The sequence below is a fragment of the Pezoporus occidentalis genome, unplaced genomic scaffold, assembly GCF_034315485.1.
Source record: "Pezoporus occidentalis ecotype Australia unplaced genomic scaffold, CSIRO_AGI_Poc_V1 ctg56, whole genome shotgun sequence".
NCBI lineage: Eukaryota > Metazoa > Chordata > Aves > Psittaciformes > Psittacidae > Pezoporus > Pezoporus occidentalis.
In genome coordinates this window covers 276,560-292,219 of record NW_026915899.1, presented here as the reverse complement: position 1 = coordinate 292,219, position 15,660 = coordinate 276,560, and the positions used below count along the sequence as shown (strand labels likewise).

At 39.9% G+C, this 15,660-nt stretch overlaps 1 protein-coding gene across 7 annotated transcripts in view; it reads left to right on the top strand.

The window, feature by feature from the left end:
- The window catches only part of ATXN7L1 (ataxin 7 like 1), a 113,363-nt gene extending 101,628 nt beyond the window's left edge, over window positions 1–11,735 (top strand). For 6 of the 7 annotated variants that reach the window (XM_062638252.1, XM_062638251.1, XM_062638254.1 and 3 more), the window contains 3 exons: window positions 1,537–2,494; window positions 6,626–6,700; window positions 9,423–11,735. In XM_062638252.1, coding sequence (XP_062494236.1) covers window positions 1,537–2,494; window positions 6,626–6,700; window positions 9,423–9,464 — 1,075 coding nt within the window. In that variant the 3' untranslated portion in view covers window positions 9,465–11,735. The remainder of the gene's footprint in view (window positions 1–1,536; window positions 2,495–6,625; window positions 6,701–9,422) is intronic. The other variant, XM_062638250.1, reaches the window with a different exon arrangement.
- Window positions 11,736–15,660: the final 3,925 nt, after the last annotated feature.

Sequence of the window (15,660 nt, the reverse complement as noted above, 5' to 3'; positions counted from 1 at the left end):
ACTGAGGAATGGATCTGAGAAACAGCTCTGTTCACATAGCAAGTTGCAGGCAGTAGGACTTCCTCATTTCTGGCACATGAACTGTATGTAATCCCTTATGTAACTGTGCCATAAACAGTGTTCTGTCTGACAGTCTCCAAAGGAGGAATACCAGGAGAGAGCACTTGTAATTAGGATTTGATTTATGATAAAACAGCACACCCAGTGCTGCTCTTTTGTCATACTTCTTTGAGGGCAAGAATAAGCCTTTAAAAACTAACAAGGTGTCAGTAGTGAGGATAACAAGGGCAGAGTTATGGTGATGTACAGCTTCTTAACAAAGAGAAAGAGGATTAAACTGTGAATTAAATTGTATTCTAAATAATGAGAAAAGCTCACATAATTTTCCAAGAGACATTACAGAAGTCTGGTTCTTTGTTAACACTGAACTAGATAAAATAATAGATGATGATGGCTGAGCAGAAAGGAATTTGAATACATTCTACTAATTTCACAGGAATTATTATTAGATTTTATTCTCAGAATAGTACTCAACTAGTTACAAATCTTATCAAGCTTTGTTTAATAATTTGTCAATTTTTCAGTATCAGTGAAATTAATCAGTAGCTTACGTAGCTAATTCCATCTAGCCAGCTCCCAAATGAGCTGTTGGGAGCACCACTGCATTTGGAAAGGGATGAGCTTTCCTCTTTAAACTCAGTGATTAAATACTTCACAACTCCCCAGAACTGGCTCGTTTACTACCCTCATCAAATCTAACCTGTGAGTTTAGGTTGATATGGAAACAATTCCATAACTTGAACTTTCAAACAAAACATACACAATGAGTGAAACAGAGTGACTAGTATCTCTATAGATCCCAGCATCAGACATTTTATTTGTATTATTTGTTTGGCAAAACAGGAGAGGAAAAAAGGAAATTAAATTCATAACAAAGTGATTAAATTGCAACACAATGCACATAATTGCTACATGGGGCACTTGTGCTGAAGTGGAGCTCAGTTCTGGTTTAACTGAGTTACACAGTTTAGGACTCATGTGCCATGACAGAATTGTGTAGGGAAAATTATGCTGCATGGTTCTTTATCTCATCAGCCTCTGTTAGGTCTCTGCTGCCTTCACAGATTTAATGTGCCCCATTTCAAAATTAATTTTTAGGAAAATGTACTCCACAATCCAGCTTTCCTGAATTTTTGCAATATTAAAATACTTGTGGTTTGGGGTTTGTTGTTTCTATTAAATCCCAAGGAAACCTCATAATGGAATTGCAGGTTAAAAAAGAGGGAGGAAAAATCACAAGCAAAAGTGTTTTTAAGCTGTAGAATGCAGAGCTGATTTTGACTGGTGAATATGAAAATACATGTGAACGGTAGAATAGGCATCAAAATTGGAATGATCTAGGTTTGCATTTTTTAACAAGTTGGTCCTTCTCAGAAGTTGTTTCCTATCTGCATTGTTCAGATGGATTTTTTTTATGTATCTAAATGTTTTCTTCTTTTTTCTCTTTTCCCCTCCCCATCCCTCTTCTTAATTTAGGAAAATTCCTCCTGCAGCAGATAGTCCCATGCCTTCTCCAGCAGCACATGTCTCCACTCCTTTTCCAGCATCAGTTTTACAGCCTTTCAGCACCCCCAGTGCGGTGTATATTCCTTCAACACCTATCAGTTCCAGAATCACTTCTTCTTCTTACCTAATGACATCAGCCATGTTATCAAATGCAGCCTTCGTGACAACATCAGATACGAATTCCATTATGTCACACACTACAGCTTTTCCTCACATGGCTGCGAGCCTAAGTATCATGGACTCAACTTTCAAGGCACCATCAGCTGTGTCACCAGTGCCAGCAGTCATCCCTTCCCCATCCCACAAGCCATCCAAAACAAAAACCAGCAAATCCTCAAAAGTGAAAGACCTGTCATCTCGGGGTGATGAGTCTTCAAGTAACAAAAAGAAAAAGCCGCAGTCGTCGTCCTCATCATCATCGTCATCGTCCTCGTTATCTTTGCAGACATCTTCCTCGTCTTCATTTTCAGGGTCCCACAAAAAGAACTGTGTCCTGAACCCCAGTTCGACTTTGAACTCCTATCAGGCTACATCTTCCTATAACAGCATGTCTCTGCACAATACAAATAACGGAACAAGCCCACTCAGTGCCAAATCGGAGCCCTCAGGACGGACTTCATTATCAAGTAGTTCAACGGACTCAGTGAAACATATGAGCATGGTAGTAAGCAGTATTGACTCTTCTAATCTGTCTGTATCTTCTCTTGTGCATCACTCAGGGGACCACTCCCTGGGAGCACATAACGCAGTGTCTTCTCTACCCCTTTCTTTTGACAAATCAGAAGGAAAAAAACGTAAAAACTCTAGTTCTAGTAGCAAAGCCTGTAAAATCACTAAAATGCCTGGTATGAATAGTGTTCATAGAAAGAGCACTGCCAACCTTATTTCTGCGGTGCCAGATCCTACAAGCAGCTCCATCTCTCGGCAGGTAAGGGACTCTTCCAGTTATTTTTATGCAGGTCATGTCTGATTTGAAATATTTCATGCACTCTTAAAAGAAAATACTGTGTTTGCTTCAGATTGGTTTCCATCACACAACTTACTTTCTAGGTTAATACAGGAACATATTTGTATTTGTTTTGTACCAATCAGAGAAAGATGTTTTTAGAGTTTTAAAATATATATCTACTTTCATAAATATTTTAATGAGATTTTTTTTATTCAATTAATAAAGTAGCCATTTGTATCTCTGAAAGTGAAATGGAATGTCCAGAATGGATAAAGAATTTTTAGAGATTAATTTTTTTACCTTAATTCTCATATCTGAAATAAATGGTGTCATTAAAACAGGAAGATAAGAGTCAGCATTTCTGTTTGTTTCTTTTTCCCAAACTTGTGGCTGATTCATTTCTTGATGTTACACAAGTCTCCTCTTTGCTCTGATGTATAAGGCTTACATCTACCTTTCCCCTGGAGAAGGTCTCAGGTGCCTGACCTCAAGTGCTGTTTCCTGTTTGAAACAGGAAACATGAAGAAATTAGGATCCTAACCAAGATGACCTTTAACATTTGGTTATCTTTTGTAGTGTGCCTGTGTTCAGAATATTGAAGTCAATGCAGCAGATAAGGTTACACAGTCTTACTTCATTGTCAGCTTTGGCTGCTCTTTGTTGCTATATAAGGACAAAAGTATATGTGAAGTAAAATTTGGTGGAAGAACTGGCAGTATGATCTTTATAATGATCTACTGTTTGTTCTGCTGCTGTGTCCAATGCTGTGCATCGCACAGAAAACACAGCTTGGCCCAGGTATCTGGAGGACAAAACCATAGAAAATAGAATACCTTACAAAATCCAGAGAAGGTTGCTTAGGAAGACTTTGTTTGTTTGTTTGTGAAACTCTCATTTCCTAAGGATGTTGCATATCAAACAGAATTTGGAAATGGAGAGGGTAGGGTCTTGAGCGAAGGAATCCAAAAGTAATTGCAGACAGAAATGGGAGTGGCAAGGGGGGATAAATGAATTGTAAAGCTGGTAAAGCAGACAGAATGAATATCTCAGAGAATGGCTTAGCAAGTGTATGTTCTTTTTCCAACTTCCAGCCGAGGTGCAACTGAGATTACTTGTTTGGCTTTTAAAAATGGATAGTGGCATTGTCATTCTGTTTTAAGCCCTTTAAATGTGTCCTGCAAAGAGAACTGATCTCGAAGTCACTGCAGTCAGTGGAGGATGCTGTAAGCTTTCCAGTCTGTCACACATCTGATTTTTGAAATACGTGCGGGCCCAAAAAGATTAAATTGCCCTGAGATACACGATCTCAAGTGGGAAGTAAAAATAAGTACAAATGGTTACTTTGGTGCAAACATGGAAATGGATTGTATCGTCTTTTCACAGTACACAGACTGCATCTGTAGCTAGAGCCGTCTGACGAAGGCTTACAGATACACGCAGGAGGTTCTGAGTTCCAATTCTGGCTCCCTAGTGATTCAGTCTGTTCCTGTGGGACATTCCTGTTCGGTTTTGCTGTCTTTCAGCAGGTTGCACAGTAATAGAAGTAAATAAACCTCAGAGGATCAGTCAGACGTCTTTTCTGAGTATTTGTAAAGATGTAATTCACACTCATATTTTTTTCTTTAAGTAAAAGCTTAAATATATGTAATGTGTAATGAAATGCAGTTTTTTAAACAAGTTTCTCTCTACACATACAGGTGTATGCATATATACACACATATATGCATATATGTGCATATATATATATATGTGAAAGTTGGTCACGCTTTCCTCTTGCACTGCTGGTCTTTGGAGCTACATTAGTAATCAAAAATACAAGATAAAGTGGAGTTTGTGTTTCAGGTGTCTGGCTGGCAGCTCATTGTCTCTGACAAGGATACAGAATTGTATGTGATACAAAATAGACGTTTCCTACTGTTTATTTGTGCTCTAAATAAATGAAATTTGTACCCACTTAAGCATATGGGTCAAATAATATTCCATACTCTACAAGTGAATATTAAAGCTCTGAAGAATACAATACTTGAAATCACTTTTAAGTTGTGCTGGTTTGACTTGCAGTGTTCTAGAAATGCAATCCCAGTAAAAATTACACCAGAAAAATCAGTATTACTTAAGATCTTGCCCCTGTTCCCTGATGTAATAGGGCAAATTAAATTAAGAGACTAAGAACACAGAAAGGAGATCAAGTCACATAGGCTCAGTTTGGGTTTTTTTCTAATTCAGTTCAAGTCTGGCCTAGAGAGATAATAACGGAAAGCATTAACAGTTGGGTTTTGAAGCATACTTTATTGTTAAAAGAGAAAAAAAATAAAAGGATTTGAGCCTTGGCCTCACCCTAGTCCTTTTGCAATGGTGTTGCCATCATTAAAGACCCAACATGACCGGGAATCATTCTTATCTTCATGGAGTGCTGTAACTGCTCAATCTGCCTGATTCACCCTCCTGTCTGGGGCACTGCATCCTGAATGAAGCTGCTCCAAGCCCGACCTCAGTGCTACAAGCTGTGCTGCTCCCTGCTTTGTCCCATGTCCAGAGCCAAGCTGTTAGTTGTAACAGCACTGCATGAATGAAAGCCTAAACAGGCCGAACGTTCCCTCTCAACGATTCTAGGATCTCAGCAAGTCAATTTCCTAGTGGTTGTTGTGGATTTTATTACAGAAAGGTTTATGGATGTTCTAATGATGGTTGTAGAGAAGAAAGGTTTGCAGCATCATGATGTTCTGAGTCGCTAGGAAAGATTTTACAAGGCTGTGTATCTTTGGTCAGTATTTGTATACTGAGGAAAAGCACATTACTACCTGGAGAACAGCTGTGGCATGCAAACCAGCAAGCTAAAGGGACCAGGACAAACAGAGGCCTAGCCTTTTACTCTTTGTGCACCTCAGGAGCTGCCTTAGAACCGGCCGTAAATAAAAACTTTAAACACTTCTGGATAGCATGTGAAGAGAGAACTCAGTTTTAAACAGTTACAGTGTGAGAAAGGCCTGATATGGAGAGGGAGACAAAGACTGCCTTTCATATATATACGTGAGATGGCAAAATAAACAAATGATGTTGCAGAAGAGAAGGAAAAAACTGATGTTGGTGAACACCCCGCCAGGCAGTGCCACAGTCCAGTCTATTCAGTAAGAAACTTGGAACTGCATTTCTCACTGTTCAGAAGGCAGGCCCTTGCTACCTCTCTACCAAATAGTTAAAATTGATGTTGCTTGAAGTCCACTGACCTTGTGAGTAACTGTTCAAACTCCAGTCATCTGCCCTTTGCAGGCAGGTGTCCATGGTTCATTTCTGTCAGCCTCGTAACCCCTGAGGAACTACTCCTCTGACTTAACAGCTGGCTCCCCTTTTGTACCACCACAGAAGTATCTACACTATGTGTATGGGTCGTTGTAGAAAAACCTCAGGCAGGCTGCTCTTACAGAGTGCTGTAATGTCTCAAGCATTGAAATATGCAGATTGACTATTGCAATATTTCAACGAGGCACTTTTAAAACGTGTATATGTGCACTGTCAGTTTGCACTCATTCCCAAAGAAATTCTCTGATGCAGTAAATTCATATAATTGTCAATATAAACCTCTGGAGTTTGATTCTTCTGCTAATATTTGCATTATTGAGCAATGACAATAAATGAAGATTCTGTAAAGAAGAAAATGGAATACCTTAGGGCATGCTGTGGTGCTTGGGCTCTTGCTTTAAACTCCTCAGGATCAGGGAGGGTCTCTGGGCAGGAGTCTGTGAGGGTGAGCACTCTTGTGCTCTGGCAGTGGCTGACCAGCTGCACTGTGACTCCAGGAGCTAGACAAACTGTCATTTCAGTGTAGAGAGGTGTGGCTTTGCAATCTAAATTCCCTAGGTAACTGTTTCTTACGTTGTTTTCTGACCTGTAATAGTATTTATGTGCCTTTTGAGAGTTTATTTAAAGTATACAGGCTCTGAGAGATAATTATGATTCTGTCTGAAGTGTATCTTTTGCTGTAGCAAAATACCTGTGTTCCAAATGCGAAGCAATTAGTGCCACTTTACACAGGAAAGAGAAAGCCATTTCCAGCATCTGCGTTCAACTGACAAATATGCCTCTCAATACTGCTCAATTAATGTTTTTCAGATTGGGAAAAATAGCAGTGTAGCTTTGTCACAATCCAGTCCTTCGAGTACATCAAACCCTGTACACAACAGACAAGTAAGTTGCTTTAAAAAAAAAGTGTCTCTAAGCAGTTTTGAAATACTTTATACTGTAAAACCTTAAAATACCATTTCTTTATGAAGGCAGTTCCTTACAGAAGCTGTCTTCCGGTGAACTGATACTAGATTTCTCCTCTCACATAATTTTTTTTCCAGCTATTTTCTCCTCTGAGATTTATGAATAACAAGTTTCCTGCTTGTTTTGTACCTGGAATGCACCTCAGGTTGGCTTACGTGCTGTTCGCTGGCTGTTACTTTGGTGTGATACAAACTGAGCAGCAGCAGCACTGTCTGCGCAAGATCCAGTTTAGGCGGATGTGGGGTTTCTGTCCAGCCTCCCCTGCTGAGCGAGATGGCACAGCAGAGTCCCCACTGGCACAGGAGGACAGCATTTAAAAATAGGCCACAAGTGAAAGCAGGAGGGAGGACAGACCAGGACAGAGAAGACAGGGCATTAAAAATAGTTTGGATCAGTCACATCGTAAGATGAACTGCCAAACAGTATAGTTATTGTTTTCTTTTGGTGCTGAATGCAAAGCAGCATATAGAACTGCTGTGAAGGGAAAAGAGTGGCAAGTTTCTTCATACTTCTAGGGACTGGCATTTTCCAGTGTGAGACACTGTCATCCACCTGCCAGTAACAACCATGGGATAAAGCTGTTCTGAAATGCAAAGCTTCTTTTGCTTCAACCTCCTGCTCCGATGTTAGTGTAAAATGTATGCTAGAGGAGGAGCAGAGTGTGTTGGGATCAGTTGCCTACATCCCGTGGGGAAAACCTAACAGTACAAAACATTCATTTTGTGGCAGCCTTCTGTAAACAGAGGCTATTGCTGAGCTCTTCAGCTGCCTGTTTCTGCAACTTCATCAAAAATAGAAGTGTTCACTTGGTTGAAGCTCCACAAGCTCCTTATTGTTCAGATGATGTTTCTGTCACTGTGGTAGCTGAATATGGAGCTCAGAATACAAATACAAAAAACATTATGATGTATTAAGTGTTATTAAACTTAAACACAGGATTTTAGTATTTGGAACCATGAATAATGATTGCCTATCTAATAAATGCTTGTCACTGTCAGAACAAAACTGAGCTGTTTTGTTGACAACTTTCATCTGCAATCTAGTAACTGAATAGACTCAAAATAAAACTTCAGTCTAAAAGCATGCTATAATATTTCTTTATAAAAGGCATTACTAATTAGGTAACAATAAGAGGATCTGCAAGTAAATGCTGTGTCAGTAAATACATTACTGGAGGAACATGAGCTCTTTTGTTTTTAATGTTCATGTTATAACCGTGGTAATCAGGGAGTCCAAGTTGAAGTGAGGTGTGTAGGCAGAGACAATCTCTGCTATATGCTGAGGTTCAGAGTTAGAAAATGAAGCAAGTTTTCATGAATACAAGTCCGAACAACAGACTTTTAACAGTGCAGTTGAAGTAGAATTGCAGCTGTTAAGCTAAATGTGCTTGTAGAGCAGTTACTGGCCTGCCTCCACTGTGCTGCCTGGTCAGGCAACCTGTTGGGGTTGTCTGCTGGTGCACAGGAGGAGTAAGAAGGGAGATTGTTGTCCCTTAGGAGAAGGGAGAGGGGTCCTTAATTCCACATGGGGTTGACTGACTGGGTGAGAGTGAGGATTTGGGAAGCTGCAGAAGGCTGTCAACCCAGCCTCGTTCAGACGTGGTCACCTGCATGCAGTCCTACTGGGAAAGGCAGCTTCCTGCTCACCTTCCAACCTAAGTGCTCTGAACCTTCCAAAGCAGCAGTGCTCTGAAAGTCACCTGCCATCTGTAACTGGGTATTTCTCATTACTAAGTTGTGAGATAAAGGTGCCTGTGGCAGTTCTAGTTTCACACTAGTGGTTTCTTTCTGTCATTTGCTGCATCTGTGGAAGCCTCCTGTACTCTGAGGTACTCCTGTGGGGACTGGTGGAGTGTGAGGATAACTCTTGTGGGCCTGGCTGCTCTCTCCCATCACCTTAAACTTGGTCAGGTTAAACCCAGCGAATTGTTCTCAGTTCATGTTTAATGTGAATGTTGCTGCATCCGTTTGAAACCCGAATAGGGGCTTGTATACAGAAAAGCGTGGCTGATTTTCCAACTGTTGTTGCTTTAAGTAGAAAAGATATTACTTTTCCCTACAAAAATTACTTGTTTTTTAACAAACATTAAGGGAATAGTAGTTTTATGCTCAAATTATTTGTGCCTGTTAATGCAAATTTTCACAAGCTTGTTTTCTCCAGTTTTTATCCTTGTTCTAGGTTTGTAACTAATCAAGTGTTTTTGTCTTCATAGTGCCTGAATGTGTTAACACTTCAAGACCTCAGTATGTGGTGTTTTTTAAAGACTGAGTAACTAGATCATTGTATTAAGGGAGGTGACAAGGTGTATGCTGTATGGGGATTCCTTCTGCATGGAAACATGCTGTGTAGAGGAAAAGATTCTTCAGAGTTGTCTGTTTAATTGTTCCTCTTTATTTGTAATGATACACCAAGTTAATGACCATGGGATTCACCAAAGCTTACTAAAAGCAGACAGTGCCAAAAGGAAATACGCTGTTTATTCAAAGCAGTTCCTTTCCTTAAATGTAATCAGTAAACAAGGAGGGAATTCAGTTCAGAGACTTGAAATAAATTCCTGCTCTGAGTTGTGTCAGATGTTATTAAGTTTTCTGTGCTAGAAGACATTCTGTGATTTTGAACCTGGCTCTGGTTTCTCTTCTAGAAGACGTCAAACCGGACTGGTAGAATAAGGACTCTTCCATGACAAGGAAAAGGAACCAGCCTATAATCTCTAGCTCTCAGCAGCCCTACGCCACAGGGTTTTTTCTTTTCTATGTCCTGCAGATGGATTTAACCTTTTATGAATTTGTGGTTTTAAAGAGAATTAAATTTACAGACAACTGTAATAGTGATTTGTTTAGTTTTTCACTTGTATTTGCCACTGATCTGTGTGTTCTGCTTGGTTATGTTTCATGCCTTTTAAAGCTGTTAGCGTTGCAATGCTCCCTTTGTTTCTTACCAGAACACAACGGACATTCCAAGAAACAAAAGAAATCCAGATCATGATTTGAATTAATTTAAAGGATCTCCAAATGTTTTCATGAAATAAAAATTACAGTAATTCTGTATTTAAGCTTGTCCTATGGATAAAAATGGAGTGCATTTCTTAGTAACTTGCAAACAGCTGGGGCACTGCAACTTTAGGGACTAATCCTGACTGGTGCTTTGTACCTACAGCATTTAATAATTTCAACGGGAATTCTAAGTGTTCAGCCTCTTCCAGGATCAGGCTCTTAAGGAACCTCCACTTCAATCAATGCAGAGCGCGTTTTTGCACCAAACTGTAGTTAACGTTATCAGGGGCTCAGTGTGTAACATCCCTGTATCCCGGTGGATTTGTAGACCCTCAAGATCATGGCACTTGATAGCTTCAGTGAACAGTTTGGGTTTGCAAGGGCAGGAGTTGAGCAGATTGACTTGCATTAATAGAATTGCACTGACAGTGTTTCTTATAGGATTACTGAATAATTTTTTTAATAAAAGGTAGATTTTTTTTAATCAGTAAGCCAATACTGGAACAACAGAACAGAGCAGTTAATTTTTCTTTCTACAGTGTTAAAAGTGCACTTATATGCTGGTTTATTTACATCTTTGGTGGGGGGGTGGGGGGGAAGACGAGAGACTGCAAATAGGGAGATTATTACTACTTTCTTTTTTAAAAAAAGAAGGCTTAAGGCAAATTTTAAGGCTAAAAAAGTTGAAGCAATTATAAACAAGGTTGGACCCTTTGAAAAAAGTTTAGAAATATTCTTAAAGTAAATTTTTATAGTGTTAATTTTGTAATAATTTATGTTTTGCTATACTTCAGAGCTAACTGACCGCCATAGTTTCAGAAACAGTATGAAACTTAGGAAAGTTGAAGCAATGTTTATATTTTTAAGATGTTCTTTGAATTATGTTTTTATTGTACATTTCTTCAGACTGAAAAAAAAAATGTGTACATATCTTGGTTATTTTTGCACAATTTTTGTCTCGTTCAGTTGTAGGAGCAGTGCTGTGTGGATTATTTTCTTTCTTTCCTTTAATTTATTTTGAGTTATAAAACTGCAGGAGTTTAAAAATCTCAGTCACAAAGTCATCCTCTGTAATCAATGAACTGCTATTTCTAGTCATTGAGGGAAAACAGTGGTTGGGAGATCCAGTGGTTGCTTCTGAGAAATAATGCTAATCAATGACTGAAGGAGCGATTTTGTACTTTTTAGGAAGCTTTAGCTCTATCCATGCATCTTTTAATTGGAAAGCTGGAAAATGGAGCCTGTCCTTTTGAATGCTGCTTAAATGTTTTTCAACTGGCTTACACCTGACAGCATTTGAGGAGAGTTAAGTGTGAACTAAAACCCCATGGTGTTCTTTCATCATCAGAGAGTCATTATGTAATTCTGTGGATCAAAAATTTCAGCCTGCAAAGTGAAGTGGAAGTAAACATTGGGAAAAAAATCCGGAGACAAACTGGACCAGCCTGTAATGCATCCTTAGCGTAGCATTCACTCGGTAGTTCTTTTTCTCCCCCATTTGCCTGAAAATCGTGTGATTTGTTTCCAGCAATAGAGGCTCAGAAGCTTTGGTTGTTACACATTCGCAATGCATAGGCCCGTCAGCCATAAAAAGCGACTTGGATAACTTGTATGCCTTCTTTTGTATCAATGTAACAATTGTACATAGTGCTGATCGACCTTTGTAGAGAATAGTTTATACAGCATATTCTATTATTGCTGATTCTCAGTGAACTATTGTTTTAAAAAAAAGAAGAAAAAAAGAAATTTTTCTATTTACACCTTATATTTTGTTATGCTGTTGACCCATGGCACTTTAACAAAACTCTGTGGGTTTTGCATAGCTGGTCAGTCATGGGATATATTAAATAACTGTTGTTGCACAGAAATGAATTTGCACCTGCTATATTGTGCTTTCCTACTACAGATTTTAGAACCTTTTCCAGAAGACTTTTGAAGAAAGCATGTCCAATCATTCTAAGATTTAAAAAAATGCCATAACTTGTACAGCCAATTTCTTTTCTACAATCCATATTTTGTAACACTAAGTATTTTCATTCTTTGTCCTGCACCTTTATGTGTTAGCAGTATCAAATAGAATTCATTCCATGCTTGTGATAATTGTAAGCAGAATAAATGTCTAAAGTAGGTGTAAATAGTAAATTCTATGGCTTACAGTTTAAAAGAGGAAAACCAGAACAAACGTATCTGATTGATACTGCCATGGTTCAGCACCGGGCCTGGAGATATTCTCTAGTGAGCGATTGTATTTTTTTGGTTTTTGCTTTCTTTTGGGTTTTTTTTTTGTTTGTTTGTTTGTTTTTGGTTTTGTTTGGTTTTTTTTGTAACATGGCTTTGTAAATAAAATAATTTATATGTTTGTAAGAAACAGATGCGTTTGTCATTATTCATCTGTGCAGAGTGACAATGGTAGGTATCGTACACACTGTGCCCATAGCCAGCCCTGAGAACTTGACTGGTAGCACAAAGATCTGCCCAGCTCTGTACAGGGCTGAATTGCTCTGGATTACTTCTGACATTCGTTCCTCCAGTATGTCTGTTTTTATATGCCAGGGCATGGGTGACAATCAGCTGCTGAGGGCTATGCACTGATAAATCATTTTTCAATTCCTTTGCTTAACTGAATGCATTTTCTCATTCCTTATCAGTGTAGATGAACTTGGCTACAGCCACTGGAGTTAGGAATTCTCACTTCAGTGGGCAGTACAGATGTAAGACTAGGCTTTTTATCATTGTTGATACTGAAAATGCAACTTTTATCTAGGCGTTAAGATTCCTGTTCTGTGTAAAGCCTGTTCCAATAACAGATCAATGAGACTCAAATTGTCCATTGGATTGTCAGCTCTGCAGAGAGGACTGCAGTTCTTTCTCTCACAGCAAACCTCTCTTGCGAATCTGGGGAAGATACAGAATTCCATGTTCCTGCAGGGAAGATGCTCACAAATAAGGTATCATCTGTTCTAAAATCAAGACATTTGGACTGCAAGCTACATTTTTGTATGCATACACTGAGAACTGGCAGTGGAGGTAGAAAGCTGGGCCTGCAGTACAGGGAACAGTCTTCGGAGGAGAAAACTTTACCTTCTAGGTAAAGGTTTTTCTGTGATGCCTTGCATGTTCTGATGCCTGTCACAAAAGCTAATCCTGAACTTCCTGTTTACTGTCCAGTCTGTGCCTTGGTCTGCGCTGCCTATAGTTTGAAAACTTGTTCTTTCGTTAATACTGAGTTTATCTTTCCAGTACAGAAAACCCCAACATCCTGGAGCAACAGCAGATACTGAAGTTACATCTGATAGAGTGGTCCCATGAAGAGTGACGTTCTATTTGTAAGCTGCTTTGCTATTTCTAGCAGCCGACAGAAATTAAAGCAACAGCTAAGAGAATGGAATAGTGCAGCTGTGAGTTACGAGTTGCTTGCCCATGGCCGGCAAAGGCCGAAGACCACTGAAATTGTTTTCCAAATAGGAATCCAAGTAATTCTTTAGCGCTTGCAGGTTTGTTAGAATGATTCACAAGCTGTTCTCTATTTGGAGTTGGTTTCCCCCACCCTTTTTTGGTTATACAAGTATTTTGCTTGCAGCAGTACTCTTTACTCTTTTGCTTGTGTTATCCAACATGCCCTAAATGCCACCAGTTTCGGAGGGAAGCAGAACACACTGTAACTTTTTATTCGTCGCACTCTAGGTTTTGTGCTTCTGGTTTTACCACAGGACTATTTATTTTAGCAGAAAGTCATTGCTGTGTGCACCTAGTATCTGTTTTACTCTTCCAGATCTGTCAGGATTCACAACTGGAAGAAATCCCAAATACTGATTCCAGAAATATTTGGAGGAGATTCATACAACGGATTCAGATTTCAGAACACAAGAATGTTTATTTCATGCAAATTTTTATGCTGGTTTGCTCCTTTAGTACCTCTTGAGAGCTACTACTCATAACAAGTACAGACCTCATGTAGGGCATTCTTTCTGATGTAGATGAAAGACAAAGCTGTGATAATTCAGCAGCAGGTCCCTGTTTGCCTGTTGATTGGAGAATCCATGGTAGATGGTGTGGACACTCTCGTTCTCATTTGTAATGCACCACAAGTGACAAGGGCTGGATTCTTCTGTGTGGTTTTTGGTTGTTTATGGCTGACCTGACTGAGATCTGGTCTGTCATCTGCTCTCCCCACAGAAGGGAGAAGGGAAGCTTTAGGGAAGCTTCCCCTGTTTAGAGCGGACCTTGCCAAAAATAACAGTCAGGATGCAGGAGAACTTGATTTGTGGGTGAGACACCAGTAGGGATTTGAGATGATGCCAACACTCAGCTGTCCCTTTGCAGACTTCCCAAGCCTGAAAGACAAAATTGAATCTGGGTTTGATTAACTTGGAGCAGTTACTAATGTGGTTTACGTGGCACCGCAAGAGACCAGTTTTCCAGAGCAGTTGTCTGGCATGAACAAAGTGTATTTACAGAATGCTACAGGTGTAAAGGCCCATTGGTGTAAATACAGTGAATGGCCACGATGAACTCACGAGTGAAGCCCTGCAAGTCCCATATCTGTCAGCTGATTTCCAGCCTGAGCCCTGCTGAGGCAGAGGAGGAGGTGGTGACAGGGTAAGTAACCATCACTGCAGAAAAGACACCATCATAGTGCTGATTTGGAGAGCTGTGCCATGGGTAAGCAGACAGGTCACTGGAAAAGGATCACTCAGGCCCAACCTTCTAGCCTTTCCCACCACAGATACACAATATAGAGAGGCCTGTTGCCTTAGTTCTGAAGGTACTCTGCGCAGCCTATGCAAGAAACTTCTGATCAGCTCCACTCTTAAACTGCAACTATTTGCTTTCCTTTTTCTTTATTTTTGACCCTATAATCAGCTGAGGGGGAGGGGTTGTCCTGTGTTTTGGGGCTTTTTGGTTGGGTTGGGGGGGGGTGGGGGGTGTGTTTATGGGGTTTTTTTTTTTAAACTTGTCTTGAGTTAGTTACTCCTTCCTTGTTAATTCTCTTTAGGAGTTGTGTTTGGACCACAAAGCCTGAGCAGTAATACCAGCACACTGGGCTTGCTGCTTCACCAAGGAGACACCAAAAGGTGCAGAAAGCTGGTTTTCACTCATGTTACTTTGCAGAGACTTCCAAGACCTGCAGCTTCACCCTGAGCATGGATGCTTCTGAAGAAAAACATTCAAATGCTCCATTTGTGCTCCTTAACCTAGACCAAGCCAAGTGCATGTTTGAAATCAATGCGGACATCGGGAAGCACTCCAAGACCTCTTTCTAGTAGCTGCTTTTACACAGCACTGACTGAAGTGCTACCATTAAAAAAGACATGTGGAGTTATGGTCAAAAACAGGAAAAGACTGAGGCTATTGATCAGTAACATGAGCCTTTGGAGACACATAACCCACACTTACTTTTGCTTCCTAACTGCATGCCCAGACTTTCTATTCACAGTGTTTCTCTTTGGACTCGGGGTGATCAGAGAAACTAAGGCAATGGAGATGGGTCTCTGATCACTACCACCCTGTGTGGTGTGAACTCACTCTACAGACACTGCTAGAATAAAACTATCTGTGGTCTTAACAGCTGTAGACTCAGAGCCACATTTAAACAAAATTGCTGTGTATCTCAAAGAATGAAGACTCCTGCAAAGCAACTTCTTATTCCTTTGCCTTCAGCAAGAGCATGGTTCTAGGATAAGAATTCCTTGGGTTTTCAGTGAACTGGGAAGTGGCTGGTTCTGTAAGAACTGTATCTCCTGATGCTAAACAAGCATTTTTGTAACCTCTGACTCAGAAACAGTGACTGGAAGGACTTTTCTACTTCCTGATAATTTCATTTTTCCCATGTATGATTTTTGGTGGCAGGTTTAGTCTTTATTTTGCAGTTGACTGAAGAAAAAA